This window comes from Stegodyphus dumicola, chromosome 2, assembly GCF_044657685.1.
Source record: "Stegodyphus dumicola isolate Sdum_Otavi_A_Nest chromosome 2, ASM4465768v1".
In the NCBI taxonomy this organism is placed as follows: domain Eukaryota; kingdom Metazoa; phylum Arthropoda; class Arachnida; order Araneae; family Eresidae; genus Stegodyphus; species Stegodyphus dumicola.
The window spans coordinates 191435271-191458964 of record NC_140769.1 but is presented as its reverse complement, the minus strand read 5'-3'; the positions used below and the strand labels follow the sequence as shown (position 1 = coordinate 191458964).

The following is a 23694-nucleotide window of genomic DNA, read 5'->3' as shown; positions in this document are numbered from 1 at the left end:
ATTTTGAATTGATACTTCAATAAATTTCTCAGCATTCTTAAAATTTAGAATGTCAGTCCATAAAAAAATATTTTTAGTAGATTTTTCAGCCAGAGGGAAAAAATCTTCAGTGCATTTCAAAATTTGTTATAGCTGGGTTACTATGCATCTTTATTTTTTAATATGCTCTCATTTTCAAAGATTAAATTACTGTCTAGCAGGAATTTCCAAAGACAGAGTAAACAACTGGCCTCTGAAAATGTGAATTTTAGTTTTTAAAATGTTCTTTTAAAATACAGGAGCCAAAATTCTTATCTATTTGAGACAGGATGAAAGATCAAATGAAGAAAATAAACATTCACAAAATGCTGCTAAATATTTGTATGATTGCTCACAGTATCTGGATACACAGATAGAGCCATTCATGGAGTTTTTTTTACTTCAAACTGATGGAATATGAAGTATGCATAGAAACTATACCATCCATCTAAATTTTGAAAAGAAAAATAAAGGATTAAACATTGATGACAATTAATTCTGCAAGGTAAAGAAATCAGCACCTAGGTGCAAGAATAAGGAACAAAGTCAGCATCATTTTATAAGAAATAAGTTTAGTACTTCAAACTTTCAAAATCTGTTGAATACTATTCTCAGTTCTGAAAAATTGTAATATTTTTTCAATCATATCCACAATATAATAAAACTGTTGGCACCTGCAACCTCTACAATATAAGTATGCGACTTTCTAATGTTTATCAGAGTCACTGCTGTTGGTGTATGAGAGCGACTGTGAAACAGCTCCTTGGAAGCCATGAGTGACAATATCTCAGCTGTGAGTTTGAGATATTGTAAAATCAATAAAAAAATTACAGTCCACTAAAGATAACTATTTCATTCTGAGACATTTTTTCATCTACCTTGAGGGAGAAATGAAGCTGTAATCAAGAACACTCTTAACTTTTGATTTGGTATGAGAACAAAAGCTTCAGGTGAGTGTTTCATTTTACACATTTATGATGAGTTTAAGAGAATTTTTGGTGACAAAAAGGGTTCTAAAGATCCAATTAGAACTAATTAAACTGAAACAAAACTTAGCAGATCCTAGGTGTTCTGAAGTCTGTTGAAGGAAAGAGAGTTGAGTTGAAGAAAGTTTAGAATCAGGTTCTAAAGTTATTCTCAAAACCACTTACAATGTTTGTGATGAAAAGGAAATTTATATTTATCCTCATGAACAAGAAAAAATTGTTGAGGTAACTGATTATATGAAATTTGAGTTGAAAAGAAAACTGTGTAATTAAAAAAAAATTGGTTAACACTTCAGATGAATCTTTAAATATAAAACTGCTCAAAATATCCTTTCCTATGTTCAATAACAATTTACATGACTGCCTGTTATTCCGAGACATTTTTAAAGCCAATATCTTGAATCAAAACACAAGTTTATCACACACAATAAAACTTGAGTATTTAAAGTCCCCTTTAGAAGGAGATGCCCTTTGAATTAAGCAATCTATCCATATTATGGATGCAGATATTACGATCTTGCTTGGTCATTCTTATTTATTCATTCACTCAAATAAAAGGGAACAAATATGTGTGCATTAAAAAAACTTTCTTAATGTTCTAATTATGCCCAAACCATAAAGTATCATTGTAATTGAATAAGTTGAACAGTTATGTAATTGAACATCACTATGTATTTCAATAATGAATCATTGTTGATTTATATATCTTTTGCTCACAGCTCAAATGTTTTAGTTATACTTTTCAATATTTTTATGTCCAGTTGTTTATATATTAAATACAACAATTGTTTGAATGCGATGAAGCACTGCAGAGCTGGGTGGTATGTAAGCAGCTGCATCTCTGCCATATAGGCACGTGACCTACAGTCCACTAAAGTGTTATTAGTGCTCTTCATGATAAAGACTTTTTTTTGTTTCATTTTTCAAATTTAAATGTTAAGAAGAGAAAATGAAATGCTATGAAATCAGTAGGAAGGATTAGCTATAATGATGTATAACTTTCTTCTATTAATCTGAGTAATAGTTACGAATGTTTTATATAACTAGTACTAGTAGGCATGTTTTATATAATTAATAATAGTTATATAAAACATTCTGACATTTTTAGGCAACTTAGATCAATAAAGAAACACTCATAGGCTCCTAGAAAGAAATCACTCTCTATAGGAAAATAAGTAACTGAAATTTGGTTAATGAAATTCACTATTAGGCATTTTATATATTTCTACATACACAGTTAAATTACAATGATTTAAGAGATACATATAAATATAGGCAGTACATGAAATATTTTAATTGTTTAAAATAACCATTTTCAGGCATTATGTAAATTTGTAATTTAAGATGTTAAAGTTTGGAGGGTCTGATAGTATGGTGTCTTCACTTTTACAATTCAAGACTACTACACTCAATTTTATGTTTTAGAAAATGGCAACTCTAGTTTTAATTTTTTATCCTATTTACTTTACATTAAAATTATGCCAGATACGGGCAATGACCAAGATGTTTTGCAGAAAAGTGCTAATATAGGATTAATTCCATTAATGAAATGAAGAGCATAATTAATGAACTTTTTGACATGGGACAATGAAATTGCTTTTATTTTTGATGTAAAGAATTTTGTACAGCCTGCCGAGTTTTTAATTTTTCAAATCAAGTTCTTTACTTTACAGTTCATAAAAAACGCACATTATAAATTGTATGCCGATTTCATAAACAAAAGTGATATATTTATGTAATTTATTCCTTAATTCCAATAACTTCCTAGCAAACAGGATTATTTTTATTTCCCCATTTAAAAAACTTTCAGGAAATATTCATAAACACGCTTAAGTAAAAAAACAGGGTCAGATTTTAGAATTTTAATAAATATTTTTTACAAACGATCAAAAGAAATATATTTGTAAAATTAGTATTTTATTCAAAATTCCTTAAACAAAGTTTATAATTTTGCATTTTAATAACACCTAATTAGATATCACATTATCTTGAAAAAAAAATTTAACCCCTATGTAACAGTTTTGAAATGAAACGTTATATTAACAGCACCTATTAAAAAAAAAAATAATAGCCTTAGTACCATAAAATTGTTGTGTGGGGTAAAGTAAAAACATGGATATGGAATATTGCATATGAAAAAACTTCATTTATTTGCATAAATGTTAAATTACAAAGAAAAAAATTCTGATTAGAATAGATGGATGTAATAAATGTTTGAGAAACTTTTATACTTACTTGGCCAAAGAAAGCTACACGGTAATATTTTCCTAACAGCCTACGACCAGTCCTATTTACGTCAACAATTTTTGCATACGCATTATGAAGTGTTTTATAACACAATAAAAGAGCCTAAAAGAGAGAAATAGTTCTGTTTTGAAAATCTTTGAACTCCGTTACCTTTATTTGTACCTAAATATATACTATGACAAATAAAATATAAAGAAAGTTTTGGTAGCTTACTTCATAATTTCGTTGTTCTTCATAAATAGGTATGATTAATTTATATACTTCTGGCATAACTTCATACCTTTCAGCTTGCTCCAGCATTTTCACACACTTTTCTAAACTTTTCAATAAAGTCTCCTGTAAAAACACATAACTGTAATATAGTTTTCTCATTACTTATCATTTTTTAAATATACTATATATATATAACATTTAATTTTTCTTCATTGATTGAATAAGAATGAAGATTTAATGTATTTTAAAGAAATTCAGCTAAGAAATATGAAAATGTACCTGCATTTAATGAAGGCAGCATATATAATATTTTTTTCCCCCAGCATCCTGCTCAGATATACCCTTAAATGTTGCAACTAGACTGCTGGCCATTAAAATCGCTACACCATGAAGGAAAGCAAATGCGAATAAAAGATATTTATATCATGTAAGCAGTATGGCATGAATACAAAATGATTAAATTTGTAAGCTTTTTGGAGGTTACAGGGCTGCGAAATTAGTAGAGAGCACTGCCACTAATGGCAGCTAAAACGGCCCTTACCCCATTAGGCATGGAGTCAAACTGGGCTTGGATGACAGAAATGGGCAACTCATTCCATGATGAAGGCTATGCCACACTTCATCAACCATCTTAGCTGGAGAGGGGTGGCAGTCCAGTCTTTCAGCAACCGATGACCAGATGTTTTCAATGGGTGACAAATCTGGAGACCATGCAGGTCAGGGCAACAATCAAATACCCTGTGTATTGAGGAAGGTCAGAACACGACGTGCAACATATGGTCTTGCATTTTCTTGTTGGAACATCACATTTAAGAGCCTCGAAGATAGGGCTCAAGATGAGATAAGATATAAGATGGATATAAGATGTCAAAAATGTACCAATCTGCATACAAATTACCGTCGATCCGAACTAGAGATGTGTGTCATGTACACCATGGCTGCTTAAACCATCACACACAGGTGCAGGGCCTCTATGCCGATATCAAATACAAGCAGACCTTAAAAAGCACAAATCCACTACACATTTTTTTTTTTTTAATGCAGTGCTTCAGATGTTGTTTCTCTCTCCTGCATTGTCTAAATGTGCTGAATTAATAATCATTTGCATATCACAACTTCTTCTTTCTTTAATGTGATTTTGACGTTCATCAGATGATTCCTTCCTGGTGTTGCAAATTTAATGGCCAGCAGTGTAATTGGGATGATGACTGTCATATCCTCCAGCATTGGACATACTATATAATTTTCTGCATATGTTGTCTCAAGATACAGAAAAGTATAATAGAGGCATTATTCGTTAATAAAACTGTACTACACGGAGAACATAATGAAACAATTTAATAAACTTTCTGTGATGTACCTCATTCTTTCTCAGGCCATATCAATTAAAACCCTAAGTTATTAGTATAAGTTGAAAAATAAAGAAAAAATATGATGGCAAATTTTCAATAAACATTCAAAACATTCTTCTAATGCAACAGAACCAACTGTAGATTCTTTATCATTTTTAATATTGTCATCATAAGGAAAAACTATGAAAAAAAATTTAAAAAAATCCACAGGAAAAGGAAATTAAAATTAAAAAAATAGCATTTCAATACATCTCTCTCTCTCTCTCTCAGGGAAACAAATTACTATATGAAACTTCACAAAAACAAAACTGGAAACACAGTATGTCATTAAAAATAGAATAATAATTCTATTTACTACTACAATGTCTATTATTTACAAATCCCAATCTTATATTCCATGACATGTAATTTTTATAATATTGGACATTTTATATAATATCTAAAAAACCTTTACATGCTGAACATATGTGAAGTATAATCATGATTAAAAATTTTATAGCAAGGTCCTAGTCTTATGAAAACATCTTACAGAATTATATTAGTAAAAATACTTAAAATTTCTTTAGAATTCATTAGCATTATGAACCAATTTTCTATATTTCTTTAGGTCAGACATGATCTGTAAACTTTTAAATATAGCTTCTATACAGATGTATATGGCAATTCTATAAAAATTGTGCAGTTTCAGGAGGTCCCACATACAGAATGAAATAATAAAAATCTACTGAAAATAACAAATCTGTTCATACAGAACTGGGCCATAATTCTAGAGAATTTCAAACAAGTTTCTTTGTTTTAACCCCTTTGCGCCTGGTAGCGCAAACACGCGCTTATCGCGGAGGCCGGCAGTGTCTTACGCAAGCATCTGTCCAGGGCCGGGGGCTTTTTTGATACAAAGCCTAAATCCATGAAATTTCCGAAGTATCAACGCATTGTTTAATAATGCTCTATAGAGTATTTAAATGGCTTATGCTTTATAGATATTTTTATACTATATACTTTAATTACCTTATTTCTTGTTTAAATGCCTATTTTACACATTTTATTTTCATTACTCACCATTTTATGACTTTTAACATTATACATCTGAAAACTAAATATATCGGGTTGGAGGGAAAGTTCTGTCCTATTTTAAATAGGCAGGTGATTTTTCTTGTAAATAAAAAAAACATCTGGCTAGTGAGTCAATCGGATTTTTTTTTTTTGTTTTTTTAGCTGCTGTATAATATAAAAGGTGCCCTTTTTTACCCTTCATCATTTACTTGTAATACTTAAAGGGAAAAACATGTCAGTAGATAAAGTGCATTTACGACACTGCATTTTATATGAATTCCAAAAAGGAAGCAACGCATCTGTTGCATGTAAAAATTTTATGTGCGGTATTTGGAAAAGATATTGTAAATGTTCGTACTTGTCAAAGATGGTTTAGCAAATTTCGTTCCGGGGACCTGAGCCTCAAAGAAAGTGTTCGATCTGGACGACCATCCAAGATCGATAATGATGTTTTGCGATCCATGTTGGAAAATAATCCACATTTAACAAGTCGAGAAATTGCAGAAGAGTTTGGCATTCATCATACAACTGTTGGAGATCACATTAAATCTCTTGTGTTTGTGTTAAAGCAAAGTGTTTGGGTTCCACATGAATTAACGGAAAAGAATTTGTCTGATCGTGTAAGAATATGTTCATCACATCTGATTAGACACAATGTGGAGCCGTTTTTGGACAGGCTGGTTACTGGAGATGAAAAGTGGATTCTTTACGAGAATATTAAAATAAAAAAATCTTACTGCAAACCAGGAACATCATCAGCAACAGTTCCAAAACCAAGTATCCATCAACGAAAAGTACTGCTTTGTTTGTGGTGGGACAGGAAAGGTCCAGTGTATTACGAGTTGCTGAAACAGGGAAAAAACATCAACGCGGATCTGTACTGCAATCAGCTGGATAAATTGAATGCAGCTATCAAAGAAAAAAGGCCAGCATTAGCGTCCAGAAAAGGAATAGTGTTCCATCACGATAATGCTCGCCCGCATACTGCAGTGGTGACACTACAAAAACTGAATGCGTTAGGATGGGAATTCCTTAGTCACCCCCCGTATTCACCTGACATTGCACCCTCTGATTATTACCTGTTCAGATCTCTGCAAAATTATCTAACGGGAAAAAAATTCAAGTCTTTTGAAAGTGTTTCTAAGGCAGTTGCTGACTATTTTAACTCCATGGATGAGAACTTCTACAAAACAGGAATTTACAGGTTACCTGGAAGATGGCAACAGGTTGTAACAAATAACGGAGCATATATAATTGATTAATATTAAACACATATTTTTATAAATGAATTCCAATATTTTCTTTAAAATACGACAGAACTTTCCCTCCAATATTACTTAAAATTCTCTTTTTGTATGAAAAATTTGAAAACAGGGATCTACACACAGTCCTATATTACATTCCTTGCACTCGTAATAACTCATTTGCCGTTTTGGAGGATTTTTCCGGGAATGTGAACAAACGAAGCATCGTCGTCTCATTTTCTTATCAGTCTCTTCTGAACAAAGTTTTGGAAAATGCCTTTCAGTTAATCTTTCAGAATCAATATCAGAATCAATATCTGAAATATTTTGCATCATTTCTGCTATTTCATATTCTGTTAAACATTTTCGACGCTTCGACATTGCAACGGTAAAAACAGAAAGAATTCACGTCTAACAAGATCTAATTATTTTCTAAAAACTGAACTGCAAACCGAAATACCCAATGCTTTAGTGCAAATAAAACTTCTCTAATTACAGTAAACAACTACCACGTGCGAATAAAGTGCGATTTAAAGAGACGTCATAAATCACGCCATTCGGAAACATTTATTTCCCCGTTTGTCTATATAATAAAAAACATGTGTATGTGAGTCATGCGTCTCTCATTTTGAGTAGAAGGTCTAATGTACATGTATCTGAAACCATATGGACATACATTGCCATCTTGTGGCAGAAATTATAGTTTTTCAAACATCCTAGGACATTGGCACAAATATGTGACAGTCGGTAGAGAACGGGAAAATGCTCTGGCACGCCTGTGTGTCGGCCGGAAGGTGAGTGTGTTCATTGCTGGCATGTAGACGTGGCAGGTTAACGAAGGGGTTAATTCTTCTTAAAAGATCCTACAGAAGCTTTTAAGTATTTGCATTATAAACAAAATTTACTTTGAAATAAAAAAAAATGAACTAAATTTTTCATTTAAAATCTTTAAACTAAATTTTGAAATGAACTTTTTTTGAAATGGAGAAGGAATAAAAACTTTTAGAACAGATGCAATTTTTTTTCCTGACAAAAATATTTCCTAATTTTCATATCATTTTGATTATTTTGATTTAAAAAATATTTATATAAAAATGAACACATTTTAAGCAATAGTTAAGCTTAATGAAAATTAAAAACCCTATCTCACATCAAGGATACATATACAATAAAAGTATTAAGTTTATGAATTAAATTTTATAACTGGAATAAGTTTTAATAAAAAGAAAAAAATTAATCATAAATTTAATCATATAATTAATTTTATGACTTGAATGACTATTAATCATTTAATTGATGTTATGGTTTACAAGATTTATGTTGCTATATATGCAGTACTATACAAAAAAATTGCATAAACTATTACATCAATTTAAAAGCTTAGAAACATCAAGCTAGAAAAAGGAAAATATTTTCATCCAAAAATATTTTTAAACTTGTGAATTACAGTTTTTTCACCCTTCCTATTCTATATATTATATGGTATATCAGAAACTAAATTCGCTTTGGTTTGAAAAGTTAGCAGATTTTTACAGAATATCATTCTATAATGGCTTTGTAAAATTTCAATATGATTTTTACAAAAGCAACATTTCTTAGAACAGGGCTCGTACACATTTCTGCACATGGAAATTAAGTACTTTTAAGGACTTTCAAGGACCATTCATGAAAAAATTAAGGACCTATAAGCAAATGGGAACTGAATAAATTCAATTAGAAATATTATCTATGCTGAACTTCACTTTTGTAATACCATCCTAAAAATAAAATAGATCCATAAGTAGGATGTGTTATTATTAAGCATAATTAACACAATTATTAATAAGTTTGAGAATAAAATCAACTTTATGAAATTTATCAAGTAGCATTAAATATTTTTATTTGAAAGAAGATAAATGACATTTTATTTAGGTTTTATTAACAGTTAGCTTTATGCTAATTTTTTTTCATGTCTCATTTTTGTCACATACTTGCTCAGTCTATGGGTTTAGTAAATGGTAAGTAGATTTTATGTCAAGTGGCATAGGTTAAAGTGAGAAGTAAAATCATAATCAACAACAACAAAAGACTGGCTGTTGTCGCCGCTCCTGCTTGCCTAGGAGAGACCTGATGTAAGCACGGTTCGCAAAGCTGAGGTCTATCTGATGCAGTTAGTGTCGTAGCTTCTTGTAGAGTCCAGGGATTGTAACTCAGTTAATATAGATTAAGGTCCTAATAATCCACTAAAGCACCAGAGGTGACAAGTTGTTTTGCATTATTTTAAGTCTCACTAGATGCAAAGAATAGGTTTTACATGAATTTTTACAATTTTGTCTTTTATCTTGTGACCACGACAAGGGTTAATGAAAGGCAATAACTTGCTTTAAAATGCAGAGATAATTTTTGAAGGTAACCAGTTAGTTATAAGTAATTAAATTGGGTATTAGATAACCTTAGTCATTATGGATTTACATGGCCACTATTAAATTTTATTTATTTTTTAACAATATTTGTTAAAAAAAGCCTTATTAAATTACAATCTAATAAAATTTCGCAGTTTAAAATACATGTAATTTATGGCATTGATTCTTAAACAATATTAGGATAATTACACATTAAAAGCTACAAAATATTTATATTTTGCAGCAACAACACTCAACAAGATATTTATGCGTCTTTTTAATTTGAAGCATCTTTTCTAACAGTTAGAATTTTGTCTCAATACACAAGACAGTGTTCTTACTAGTTTCTACGTTTTGTATATCCTACCTATCAACCTCTCCAAAATGTACCTATGAGGGTTTACTTGATCTGGTAAAAGTTAAATAGTCCAAAACCCTCCAGACAGATGTGAAGCAAATTATCGCAATATCTGAAAGTAACTACAAAGATTTAAATCAGCTTCTTATTTAAAAAGAAGAACATAAAGCATGTTCTTATGCTAAAAAAGTCAATTACAGCTCATGGTGATGTAATTAAACAAGAAGAATCAAACGCAAACTAAAAATATGAACTAGTCATCAAAGACTATACAATTTAATTTCATTTTAAGCTGACTCAGTAACTCTATTGTCATAACAAATTCAAATGTCGGCAGCGGTAATGTAAAGACAAATAATTGCAAATTATCAGGGCTGGCAGGAACTAATGCAGGGAGCAAGGGGAGGTCAGAAACACATTCTTGTCTTACACTCCAAAAACCTCAGTTTAAAAACTGTTTAAGTGATTTGCATTCTGGTGAGAAATAGAAATGGAAAATTATAGTAAAGGCTGAAATTGTAAACAACTAGGTAATTTACATAATAATATCTGTACATATCTTTGAAGAATAATTTTCCTTTCTCTTAATGTATTCAGTTTTTTTTTCTTCCAAGTTTCCTTTTCATTTTAGAGTTTTTGGATTTAATTAAAGATTTCTGTTATTCTAAAAATACTAAATGCAATTTAGAATGTATAGAGAAAGCTGCTAATTTTATAGTAATAGGAACATTCAGAAGAAATATGAAATATATATGGTAAGGTCCAGTTACAGAGCTGGTGTGGCAGAATTTTTTGAATTTATTCACACATCGAGCAACAAAATCCAGAAATGTCAAATCTTTTAGAATTTAGAACAGCATTGGAAGCAAAATTTACAAAGGCACAAAGCAGCACAATTTAGTGTGTATGATGCATTAAGACATATTAGATGAATCGTTTAAATTGTCAGTTTTCAATTTCTTTATTAATAAAAAAAATTTATTTTCTATAATGCCTGTCCATATGATAAGATTAGAAGCATTTTTGATATTTTATGCTTGTGTCTAGTGAAAAATAAAGAAAATAAAGCGAAGATAAAAATGTTAAGGAAAATATTATAATATCAGAACTAAGACATTCAACTATTATGTTTTTATTGCTCTTCCAGATGTTCTCCAAAAAGTAAGAAATTATGTATTAATACCATGGAGACATTTTTCATTTTGCCACATTTTTCTGGGATCTTCAAGGTCTATAAATCTTGCCTTCAAATCTTTCTAAACTTTCCAAGCTGCAATGTCTAAAACCCTAAAGAAAAATTACCCCTGCCAATTCAGTAACAGCAAAAAGCCAGAAATATTTTCAAAAAAAATTTTTTTTTAAATTGGATAAAAAATTTGTAAAATTAACTTTATAGAGAAAACTGACACATATTCTGAGACAATTACACGAGGAAACTCTTACCAGGAAAAAAATTAAAAAGAAAATTTTAATTAATTACATAGCTATTTTGCTTTTGCTAAGAACCGTTTCGTAAATTGTGCTTTATAGCATTATACCTTGCTTATATTTCAGATTCAAAATATTGTATAAAAAGTGGCTAAAATGGAACTTTATAATACAACAACAAAAAATAAAAATGCTTTATTTTAATGTTAATCTTTAAATGTAATTACTAAATATTACCATTATTTTAATGAAACTTATCAATGTTACAATGTTTTAAAAAAATCGTCGAAAAATTCCCAGATCTCGGAATTAAAAATTTTTTATAGAAACTGATCTTAAAATCGCCAATGTTGATATGTCACTAAATTTAAAGCAATTTAATAAAAGAATTCATATCCCCAAAAGCGAAAAGTTGTTTAAGAGCTCTTCACTAGAAAAAATGAAATAATTTCGAATGCTTTATGTTTCACACTTGCTCAGAAACTCTATCCACCATTTATATTAGAAATAGGAACAAATTATAACCCATGAACGCATTTCCCCATTCAAAAGATAACGATATTTGTTAGAGAATTACCAAAAATATTCCACCAAAATGCTAATTCACACTCAAAATGGCAGTCGTAAAAACAGTCAGAAATCTCAGATGATTAAAAATTAAGGACCTTCTGACAATTTTGGCCGAAATTAAGGACTTTTAAAAACCAAAATTCGATTCTAAAAAACTTAAGGACTTTTAAGGACTCTTTTAAGGACCGTACGAACCCTATTAGAATTGTGTTCTGGGTATTAGAAAATTTGCATTCCTCCTTTGTGGCTAGGTTGATCAGAAAAAGATAAAAGTATATAATCTCATGGTAAAATCTACAGGTGGTATAGATAAAGACTGTGTTTTCCATATGTAGGTAAAGACTATGTGTCGTCCTGATATACCTTATTGACGTGGCCAACAGTCGTGAATTGTTCCAGCATAGTGAGGTGATTTCAAGGCATGGAAACCTGCAGTGGGATATTGCTATGGAAGACTAGATTGGAAAATAAATTTAGCACAGTGTCCAGGATAATTTACTGCACCATCAAGAACCTGCCTAACTAAATGAGCTGTCAAGCAGACTCAATTCATGTTCTACCAGTCAAGTACATTCATTTGTCATTCACCATATTTTTTACTAATGTAAAGTATATTCTACTAATGTGACATAGTCTAACATCTGTTTTGTTAAACTCAAGAAAAATCCCATTACATCTTATGTCTTCAACTTACAGCAAATGTAATTACTCCTTCGGTAGGGAGCCACGTTTTATACTACTGCATATAACCTAAAGAACCTTCAAAAATTCAAAACAACATTGTGAGTGCTCTATGTAATTTCTATAGAAGTTTAGAGCTATATCTGCCACTATAAATTTTTTTTTGCATTTGCAGGGGTGTTCTGTCTTAGAAAAACATTTTCTCTAGATTGCAGCCTTGAAAACAATACATTTAGAAATATTATTAATACAATGATTAACATCACTGATGATTTAAAAAATAATGCAATTAGAAGCTACCTGAGAATATTCAATATCATGCATGCCAGAATCCTCTTTCAGATTTGATTCATCTTGTTCAACGTTAGTAGAAATTGATTTAAAAGCAGTGCATCCTTCAGAAAACATGCCTAAATACAGAAATGACAAAAAATAGGAAAATTTTAAGGTATATAATTCTGAAAAAACTCTCATAAATCTTGAAGCAAAAACTATCATTGTAAAAGAAATACTTACATTTTTGTTTTAAATACTCAGCCTCCATTGCAGCTATGTGTATATAACAATGTGCAGCCTATTAATATGAAGGTATATTTTAATATTTTATATTACAACTATTTTAAAATACTAATATTCTAAAAATTTATAAAAGAAAAAAACTTATTTGTAATTTTTACATAAAGATTAAGAATAGAAAATCAGTGCACCATAAGATCAATCATAAGTAAAAACACTAAAAGCAAATTTATTTTATATTACTTCTCCATTTAGTTACTAATATAAAAAAAATTTAATTTATAAAACTTCATTTTTTTCTTATTAATTTTAAAAGTCAGAAGTTTATCTACAATGTTCTTTTAAAATTCCACAACCCTTTTAAATAAAGCTATGATACCTTTACTTGATATAATTTTAGATTTTCTGCCAACACACAATTTAAATGTATTCAAAGCTGGGTATTAATTTTTTTACCACATTTTTGCATTCATTGCTAAATTTTTTGGACTCTTTTATCATATTCTTCACTTTTTGATCTGTGTAATACTTGAAACAGTACACTTGTTATGTTGTTAAGCATACATTTTTTTCTCTTTTTTTGTTTGCTATATTCATATAAATTCATCACTTCCTGGCATATGACTTCTTATTGATTATGCCCTACCAAATACTATTTTCCTTTTATAGTATGCCCTACCAGATAATATTTTTCTTTTATTCATGCAATTTAAAAGTGTTTCACTTACCTTATTAATTTCATTACTAGATGAATATAAACTCAGTTTTATATTAAAATGGAGTTCTAATCAATGATTACCATCCTGAATGAGAATTCATATATTATAGAATTCACAATCCCAGAATTAATTTGATTCATTAATTTTTTTCAGTTATTTCCTTTTTATTTTTATTTATTTATTTTTAAAGTTTTTCTAATAATTTGAAAATAAATTTGATTTTTATATTATTTACTCATCATTTGAATTTCAGTTATTCTGAGACAGAATTTTAACAGCAAAATTTCTATTTGATATTATAGATCATTTGTAAATTAATCAAATCTAGTCATTACTAATTGCATATCATTTTTGCTTTAAAGAAATTTAATTGTTTGGGCCAATTTAAGAACTAAGAAAAGATAAAATTTATATTTATTTTTAATAATTAAGATTCAGATAACTTTCATAGTCATGAGGAAAATAATAATAAAGTAAAACAGTTTTTATATTTAGGGATGATAAATTCAATTTTTAATAATTTCTTTAAATGAAAAAAAGAAAGGTTTTCATAGAAATATTTCAAATCACAACTTTTAGTAAGTAAATAAATTAGTTAAAATAATTTCATTTTTGCACACGTTAAAGGAAATTGTATGTAACTGATAATTTCTTACTTCTGAATAGTCCCCATTTTTCAAGTGATTTTTTGCCATGCTTTCCAGCCATGTTTTGCGTAAAGCTGGTGTGGATGCATAACTAGTTGCCAGTTGATGCTGTAAATCTACCAACATTTCAGGATCATTTTCATGTTCCTTCATCTGCATAGTAGCCATCAAAACAGTTCTAATGCGCTTTGTTAAATCTTTTACTTCCGAAGGGAAAACTAAAGGTATAAAGCAGTGACATAAAAAAGTAATATTTAGGATCCATGTAAATAATAATTTTATACAGCATGATATAATAATAATTCAAAAAATTATCAATTTGTACTGGGTACACTAAAATTTAGAAAATCCTACTAATTAAGACACACTAGTAGCATCATCAATTATTAATGATGGAATAAAAATATATGTCTGAATTTTATTTTATTTTTTTATCTTTTGAATTTTATTTATTTGTTAATTTCCATATCTTAAAATAATTTTACTTTAAAATGGAACCCCTTTTAGAATAAAATATTTGTTTAATACTGGTTGTGTTTTAATCTGTCTCATGAGCTTGCTACTAGCATCTAGGTCTCATGTTTGTTAGGCACTCAACAGAGCCAGTGATTTCAAAAGTGCATGAATTTAAGCCTCACTAAATGCTATAAAATAATGATTTCAAACTTGCAGTCCTCGAAGTAATTTTATACAGCCCATGAATATATTTTTATATATTTGTTCAACTATGATGTTCACAATTTTAGAGATATAAAGATATAGACTGAACTATTATTAGAGATATAAGGAACAGAATATTAACTATTATTCAAGATATAAAAAACATAATGGGATTGCTATTAAAGAGAAAAAGATAGAATGAATAGGTTGGGGCTTTGTCGCTATATGCTTCTACAAGGCCATGTGACTAGGATAATGTGGAAGAATATTCCATGTTACAATCAGTAACTTTAATTCACCAGTCGCCAGGTGAGAGCATTTCAGCACTCTAATGTTTCCTGTTTTCGTGTTTAGGTTAAAAGTAGGTTTTTTAGTGCTTAATTCAAAAATTATGGTATTACTTGAAATAAATGTGAGTCTGAAATTTAATATTTAGCTGTCAACAGGTTTGAATTACAAAGCCAATACCCTAAAGAAATTTTTGTACTTCCTTATCATAACGGCCACCAACACTGAATTACTAAACAATCAAGATATCTCACCGAAATCTCTCCATGTGTTTTTATACTTTGATATGTGTTTCATCTCGGTTGATTAGAAATTAAATTTTGGGGGATGCTATAATAAGGAAATACTGAAATTTCTTGCAAGTGTCAAACTTTACAAATTCAGATAGAAAATAAACATAAATTATTTTTTCCCTTCACATTATTATTATTGTTATTTATGTATTACTTTAAAATTTAGGTTTGTTTCTGATTTTGTTTTGTTTTGTTAAAAATGTTTTTAAATTTTGTTAGAAAATTTTTCTGGCCCATCAGCTGTTTCCAGATCACATATGACACTTGCATGCAGTTTGAACTGTGACCACTGATGTAGGATATTGTTAAGCAAATCATGTGATTCATGAAATTGGGATCAAAGAATTGGCAGAAGTAGCAAATGGCAGATGATGATATGAAAAGTGCCTGCAGCAACTTTCCAGGATCAGGTAATGTCTTACAGTACGTTCACTAATACTGGACACTCAATGACTCTTAAAAAAAGGGTGATGTACAATTCACATCAATCAGAGAATGAAAAAAGTAGAAAATTTCAGGATGATCATATGATCATTATTTGTAATTTGATTCAAAAATTATATTTCTATTTATTGTTTTAACTAGAATAAAGTGTTAATATTTACATGAAAAAAATATCTAAAAGTCACTAAATTCCATAATGTTCAAACAAATGATAACTGTTTGTTTGAGTGAAAGAATGCAATAATACTTTTGTTAAATTCTCAATTTTTGTACATATCGAAACATAAAGTATTTATTAATTATTAGCTCTCCTCATTTTTAACTGCTAAAATTTAATCATAATATACTAATAGTAAAAGATACTTTGACATGCAGAAAAATTTATAAATTAAAAACAAATTGGAAAGAATATTATTTTATTCAAAACAAAAAATATTTTTAGGCATAACAATAAAAGGCATACCAGTGTTTTGCATGGCTTTGTCACTATTTGCATAATTATTAATCACAGATAAACTTTCCTGAAGTCTTGCATTATTCAAACCAACTACATCACCCAAAAGACGTGATACAGATACAATTAGCTGAAACAGAAAATACATTACAGGGGTTGACTGTGTGAATAAAACTGATATACAGAGCATAATAAAATAATGCAAGATTATTTAAATATTTGAATAAATGGAAATAAAATCATCAACAAATACCTGCAAATGGACTCGAGTTAATTCCTTTCTGCCAGAAAATTCAAAATTGCTCCGCATTAAGAGATAAAGGAGGGCACAGGCTTCATTTCTAACTGTTTGCAATTTTGAATTGCAACAGCGTAATAACTAAAAAGGAAGAAATAAACATTAGAATTAAAAATCAAATTAAAGAAAAAGTCCAATTATCTGGCATTCAGTAAACTGGAAAGCTCAAGTATCCGAAATATTTTAAAATTTATTTCCCCTTTTTTAAAAGAAAATAAAACAAACAAGAAATTTGCAAGTCCATCATAAAGCTCAGATGCAACTTAAAACCCAACTTCTAACATCTTGCATGTGAATGCAATTACATAGCTCTCTCTTTTATATATTGATTTAATCTTCTCCCCCCCCCCCAGTTATATCCATCATATTAGCTGCAAGAATACATCCTTGGAACAGGAACACTCTTCACAAAAAGTCAAATAAGTAGTACGGCATGAAAACATAAAGTTTACAGCAAGCATTAAGCCTGTCTATCACAAAGACTATTCTATCAATATGTTTATGTTGATTCTCCTCTTCCCCCCCCCAAAAAAAAGGGGAAAAAAGAAAAGAAAGAAATGGAATTAATTAAGCAGTGTGATTTAGCAACAGTAATGGATAAACATGACACAATTATATAAGATCTTTGCCTAGGTTTTATGTAAATTCAACCAATTCTCGATAAGCCAATGTAGTTTTTGTTAAGAAGGTATAAATTAAGTGCAACTTATGTTTTTCCTTTGGATTTTGAAAAAGGTGACTGAAATTTACTTTCTTTCGATAGAACACCATGTAATGGAGTATTTTCAAGAATACAACATACAGGCATTAAGAAACGTGTACATTAATGGACACAATATGTGACTTTATTTGGAAACAAATAAACAATGGTGATTCAACATGAAAAATTATGGTAAGTAGTTTTAAGTTTTTTACATGCTAAATCTTGCATCTGTTGATTACCTAAATAATAAACAATGAATGAATCTTTATCTAACTAAATAATTTTCTTTTAAATTTCTACCAGAATAACTGGCTAAATTTGGTGACAGCTCTGCCAACTTTCATGGTCGGTAAGATTTCATAATCATATAAGATGTTTCATATATTAAGGGCTAAAAATATGTTGCCTTTCATGTCTGAAATGCATTTTTCCCAAACTTACATAAAATTTTAAATGTTGTCTTCTAATATTCAAGCTGACAGCAAATAAGATGATAGTTTTTATAATTTAAAACTGGATTTTTTCCCCATTCATTTTGCAATTCCGTGGTGAACTGCACTTTTTATACACCAACTAACCAGAATTTTCACAATTCATACGGCATTTCGAGCTTTTATTGTATCTTCTGATGCAGAAAATTGGCAGACCATCTTATGTTCCAATCATATTGACCAGTGATTTTCAATATTTTTCAGTCTTTTAATAATTTAAAAATTGTTTCACACTAACAATAAACTAAATTTTAAAGAATTTTACTTGGTTAATTGATTGGCGTATCTATATTTTTGTAAAAATAGCATATGATAACAATTTTAAATGAAATATAAAAAAAATTGGCATTACAAAGTAAACAAAATGTTTATTTAATGACAAATAACATATTACATTTGATGTAAAATTTAGGATTTGCAATTTTTGATATCTCATATTTTATACTACTACTTTCATTTTGTGACACAGATTAAAAAGTCTGGGTAATTTTTTTTTGTTTTGTTTTTATGTTCATCAAGCTGAAAATCTTAATTAGATGAATAAATTTATAATAACACGCTTTAAGAATTTTCCGATAGTGTCAGATAATCATATCTAAAATTAATTCAGAATGAATTAATTGATTCTTCTGAATATTTTGAAATTAAATCTCAGCTATTACACACCAAAATTAGTTCTTCCTCTTCTTTAAAAAATAATTCATACATCAACATGTCATTTATCACAAATGAATTTTGACCCCAATTTTTTTTTTTTTTTTTTTTTTTTTTTTTTAAAGTTTGGAAAATAACAAACAATTCTCTAGTATTGTCAAATAATCAATAACTATTTTATGAAATTTTTTATAACAGTCTTTCGGAACTGACTCAAACTTCTCTATACTACCTTTTTGTACTTTATTCTTTCATTAAGTATCTTTATTTTTGAAATCCCAATTAATGGGTTGAGGTTACAATATTTTCTTTTAATTCTTGCATAATTGTACTTATGTTATTAAAAATAACAAAAACATCAGATAAGTAAGCCACATTAGAACACCATATTTTGTCATCTAACAAATCAACAAAATCATTATTACCTTGTTAAAATAATATTTTTATTTCATTTTTTAGTTCAAACAAAAGCAAGATACAATTTTTCCTCTGGACAATCACTGAACTTCCATATGCAATTTAGCAATGATTTACATTTCGTATGGTATAACTAACTAAACAGCTGCCTTCTAATGGCCTTGATTTTATATTATTAACCATTTCAACACATTATTCCAGCACTATTCTCAATTCTGATGGTATAATTGTTTTGCAATGAGCATTTCCCAATGTACAAAACAGACTTTAACTAATAGTATATCTATCTACAGTATGTTTGTTCCCTTATATGTGCTACAAACTCTTTTATAGATCCAGTCAAGGCCAGAGCACTTCGGTATAAATGGAGCACACAGATTCTCTGAAATTTTAATTTTTGCAAATATGAATTAATTTCATCAAAAAATGTTATGTGTGCTTTCCCCATAATATCAGTTGTTTTGTTGATTTGTAGAGCAAAATTTGAATTTGCAAGAGTTTTAGTACTATTTTCTTCAATATTTTGGGATAAGTTGGTTGGCACTTTATTGGAACCATAATACTGTTTGACAAACACTCAGGAACATTTTGATCATTTTCTATTGTAGATGTAAATCAATTTTATGAAATCATCATTATACTTGTGATGAACATCACATTTTTTTGGTGGAGGAAATGTCTTTCTTGCACAGGGTTCAAGCTCATAAGCCTGATTGCTAACATCATTATTATCATGGCTATACTTACTTCCTTTTTTACCCACTTTCAGAGTTTTTTTTAAATAAAAGTGATTTTGAAAAAAAATTACTAAATATATATGCTGTAACCCTATGCATCCATGAAGCAAGTGACTACTGTCTGTTTATCACAAGAAAAGCTCTCAAAAAATAGTCTTCAGCTATCTGTTGCTGGAGAGACAAGCCCTAACTCATTTTTTTTAAAGGTATCTTGAAGAATTGTTTTTCAGTTTGCCATCTTGGTGCGCTTAAATAACAAGCTGACTTTAGTTTTCCTATGGTCAGCTTTTGCCAAAACCAAAATAACAATAAAACGTTCACTTCATTTATCCCTATTTTAAATACATTAGTCCTGTTGCTATACAGACCACCACAAACTGGCAGTTGCTATAGCAAGAGACCGATTACAGTGAGATCAGTTTTTTGGACAGAAAGATTAAACTAGTATACATGTCATTTCAGCAAGCATTAGCATTGGGAATAGGAAGAAATAAGAGTGGGTTTTATCTCCCTCTCACTTCTATACGTGCAATCTATGTTTCAGATTTTCTTCTCAATATACAGGGTTCAGAGAAATGACTAGTATAGCTTTGTTTCAGTTAAATCCATAGCTGTAACAGTTATGAAAATTTCCAATTTGCTGTTTTGGTTTCCATCAAATATATTTGGGATTAAAAGTTTGCTTTGTTTAAAACATTAAACAGTCTGAGATGTGATGGGAGTGGTTCAACTATTCCCTGCTAGGAAGTCAAGAACAATTGAACTACTGTTAGACGTCACTTATGTATGGGTTGTCACAATGTAATCTGATGACATTAAGGTGTAGAAAAATCATACATGCACTATAAAATTCAGTATTGAATGAGAACAGTCACATTATATATAAGTACATACAAAATAATTTTTATTGCAAGCATTTGTAAAATTTGGTGGCACATTTCAAGAATTTCACAGTGTACTAAAGTGCCATGGCACAGTGGTTCAGAATCACACCAAAATGTGATAAATATTTGGCAATATATATAACACTTCAAAATATTGGAAGACTTTGCTAATTATACTTCAAGTGTTAAAAAAAATAACATGTACAGTCATTAAGTTATTTTAAAGAAGGGGATATGTAAAATGAACAATGCCCTAGCTGGGACTCAAAGCTGGATATCTTGAATACGTGCGGAGTGTGCTACATCATTACACCCCAAATGCCAAGGAGAGATAAAATACTGTTACGGATTTGGAATATAAATAGCTCATGTGAGTAGAATTATAAATTAAATTGTTTTATTCCCCGTGCAGTGCAGCGTGTGATGAATATTAAGAGAAAGCTAAGATGGAAAATTAAAAATACAAGAGAAAGTACATTTTACATTTAATGAATAAATATCTCTTTTTGATTTCGAGAAATTGCTAGAACAATCTTGTGCGGTCGATTCAAAAAGCTATAAAAGTCAGAGAAACAACACCTCAGCTAAGTGAGTTAGGATTAGTAGAGAGTTAGTGTTGTTGTTGATTTAGCTAGCTCTGCCATTTTGCAAATAGAGGATTCATATTGCAATCGAATTTTGTTAGAATTTTCTTAGCTCAGTGCTACACTTGGGTATCACTAAGAGTTACTCTTTTAGTGGACAATCGGACTTACAGGAGAACAGCGACTATGCGGAATTGGATGTTTCTTTTGCTATCGGATTACCAGCAGGTATTTCTAAAGAGACTCAAGAACTTTTTCGAACCCCCAAACCAGTTAAGAAAGCTAAAGCAAAGAAGTATACAAAGGAAAAACTGAAGTTGTTGCATCTAATGCACTTGCGACTGATGTATCAGACAACGAATTCAGAAATAAGACTGAACTTTACCAGGTTGAGACAAATCAGGAAACCAAACAATTTCTGAGGAACATGATACTGCAATAACGAATGGATAATTTTATGGAAAAACTCAAATCGATCGGATTCAATAAACCCAAGATGTCACCGATGGAAACCATAAGAAAACGAATTTGTACTGACAACCCCTCGACTGAAAATAATCCAGAAAATCGACAGACCGGGTGGGGGGGGGGACCCAGAGAATGAATGGATCAAGCCTAAAAAAGTTGCTAAAATTCCAGAAGAGCCCAAATCTATGGATATTGCACATCAAAACAAATTCCAAACCCTTGTAGAGCAACCAACAGAGAATGAAGGAGGAGCTAACTACGAAGAAATGCCTCACTCCATTGTTATAGCTCATAATGATGTAGACTGGTTAAAATTAATGAAATTTTCCAAGAAAACTGTTCCAAGAAGTTTGAATCAACTTTGAAGGCAAAAAACATCTTTATCTACACAAAAAACACTACGGACTATAGAAAAATGTGTAAAATACTTGTGGACAAGAGCATATCGTTCCACTCTTTTCTCCTAGAAAGCGAAAAGCTGCTACGTGTAATTCTTAAGGGAATCCCAGCCTCAGTGAAGGAAGAAATCATACTCAACGAACTTGCAAGACATAAGTTTTCAATAATAAAAGTCAAGCAATTTACTCATAGACGTCAAGAAACTGTTGAGAAACTACCCATTTACCTATTAGAATTTTTAAAAAAATGCAGAAGGTCATGCTACCCATCAGGTAAACAGAATGTTCAGCTTCAATGTTAACATCGAGACGTTCTTGCCTAGAAGACACTCAATACAGTGCTTCTGATGTCGACTCAGGCGAACACAGTTCGCAGTTTTAGGCTCCCGCGCGTGAGTGCGCTTTTTCTGGATAACAAGCAGTTTATTTTCTAACAGTTATACCATAGCATAAGTTGGAGTATCAGAGTAAAGCTCTGAATTAGTTCATCCTAAAGCGGGACGTAAAAGTGAGAACATATCAACAAGTCGAAAGAGTAATAGACGAGTTCCACCACAGTCCTGAGCTACTACACATGAGATGAGAATACAAGAGAGCACGAAAAATACAAAGCAAGACAAGAAAGTACGAAAAATACAAAGCAAGTATTGGCCAGATTTTTAGGGAGTGTCAAGAATTCACAGGTACACAATATAAGAAGCAGGTAAAATGGAGTATGTGATCAAAAAGAGAATGTGGTGCAAAATAACATATCAAATTGGAGAAATTAGACATGAAATGGTACAAAATATATGATATATGTCGGAGATGTAAGATCTTAGTTTCTTTGCACAATGTTGTTAATTTCTTCCAATATCTGGTAGAAAATGTTTGTTTTCTGACCGAGGTCATTTCCACAGTTTCCCATGTCTGGAATTTTATTCCTGAATATTTGGGTGATTTTGTTTAGGTTACTGCCAAATAATTTTTGAAATTCAGTCATAATTTTCATAAGTAGATCTTTGATTCTGCTCATTTTAAAATTATTCGTAGGATTCGAGCTTGCACCAGTTAGATCAGTATTAGCGTCTACATGTGTCTGAACAGGTTTCTGTGTTTGCACATGTTTCCTTTCAGGGTTAAGGGCCTGTGCGTAATTGATGGCAGGTCTGATGGAAGATATACCTGAGTTTTTGGCTTTTGGAAATTTACTGCATCCTCTATAAGAAGCTGGCTGACCTACTACTCCACAGTTAACACACTTAGGCGTATCAGTTTTGCCTTTAATTTCACAGTCAGAGCTTTTGTGAAAACCAGCGCATTTGACACACCTAGGTGCCATGCAGCAGGTTTCAGACAAATGATGCCACTTTTGTCAGTTAAAGCATTGGGGTATCTGATATTTTAGATACATATTTCTCAACACTAGTTTCAAAACAGTGAAGATTAGAGAGCTTCCAGAACTTCTCAAGTGTATCATTTTGAAGCAGCTGTATTTGAAAGAGCGGCATAGGAGCTTTAGTATGATT

At 30.3% G+C, this 23694-nt stretch overlaps 1 protein-coding gene across 8 annotated transcripts in view; it reads right to left on the bottom strand.

Moving 5' to 3' along the window:
- Positions 1 to 23694, bottom strand: part of Ziz (dedicator of cytokinesis protein Ziz) — a 292231-nt gene that overhangs the window by 38028 nt on the left and 230509 nt on the right. For 7 of the 8 annotated variants that reach the window (XM_085811587.1, XM_085811582.1, XM_085811583.1 and 4 more), the window contains 7 exons: positions 16806 to 16931; positions 16562 to 16682; positions 14423 to 14631; positions 13048 to 13105; positions 12832 to 12941; positions 3465 to 3587; positions 3240 to 3353 (listed from right to left, as the gene is read on the bottom strand). In XM_085811587.1, coding sequence (XP_085667713.1) covers positions 3240 to 3353; positions 3465 to 3587; positions 12832 to 12941; positions 13048 to 13105; positions 14423 to 14631; positions 16562 to 16682; positions 16806 to 16931 — 861 coding nt within the window. Of the gene's footprint in view, positions 1 to 3239; positions 3354 to 3464; positions 3588 to 6604; positions 6715 to 12831; positions 12942 to 13047; positions 13106 to 14422; positions 14632 to 16561; positions 16683 to 16805; positions 16932 to 23694 lie in introns of those variants that run through there. The other variant, XM_085811589.1, reaches the window with a different exon arrangement.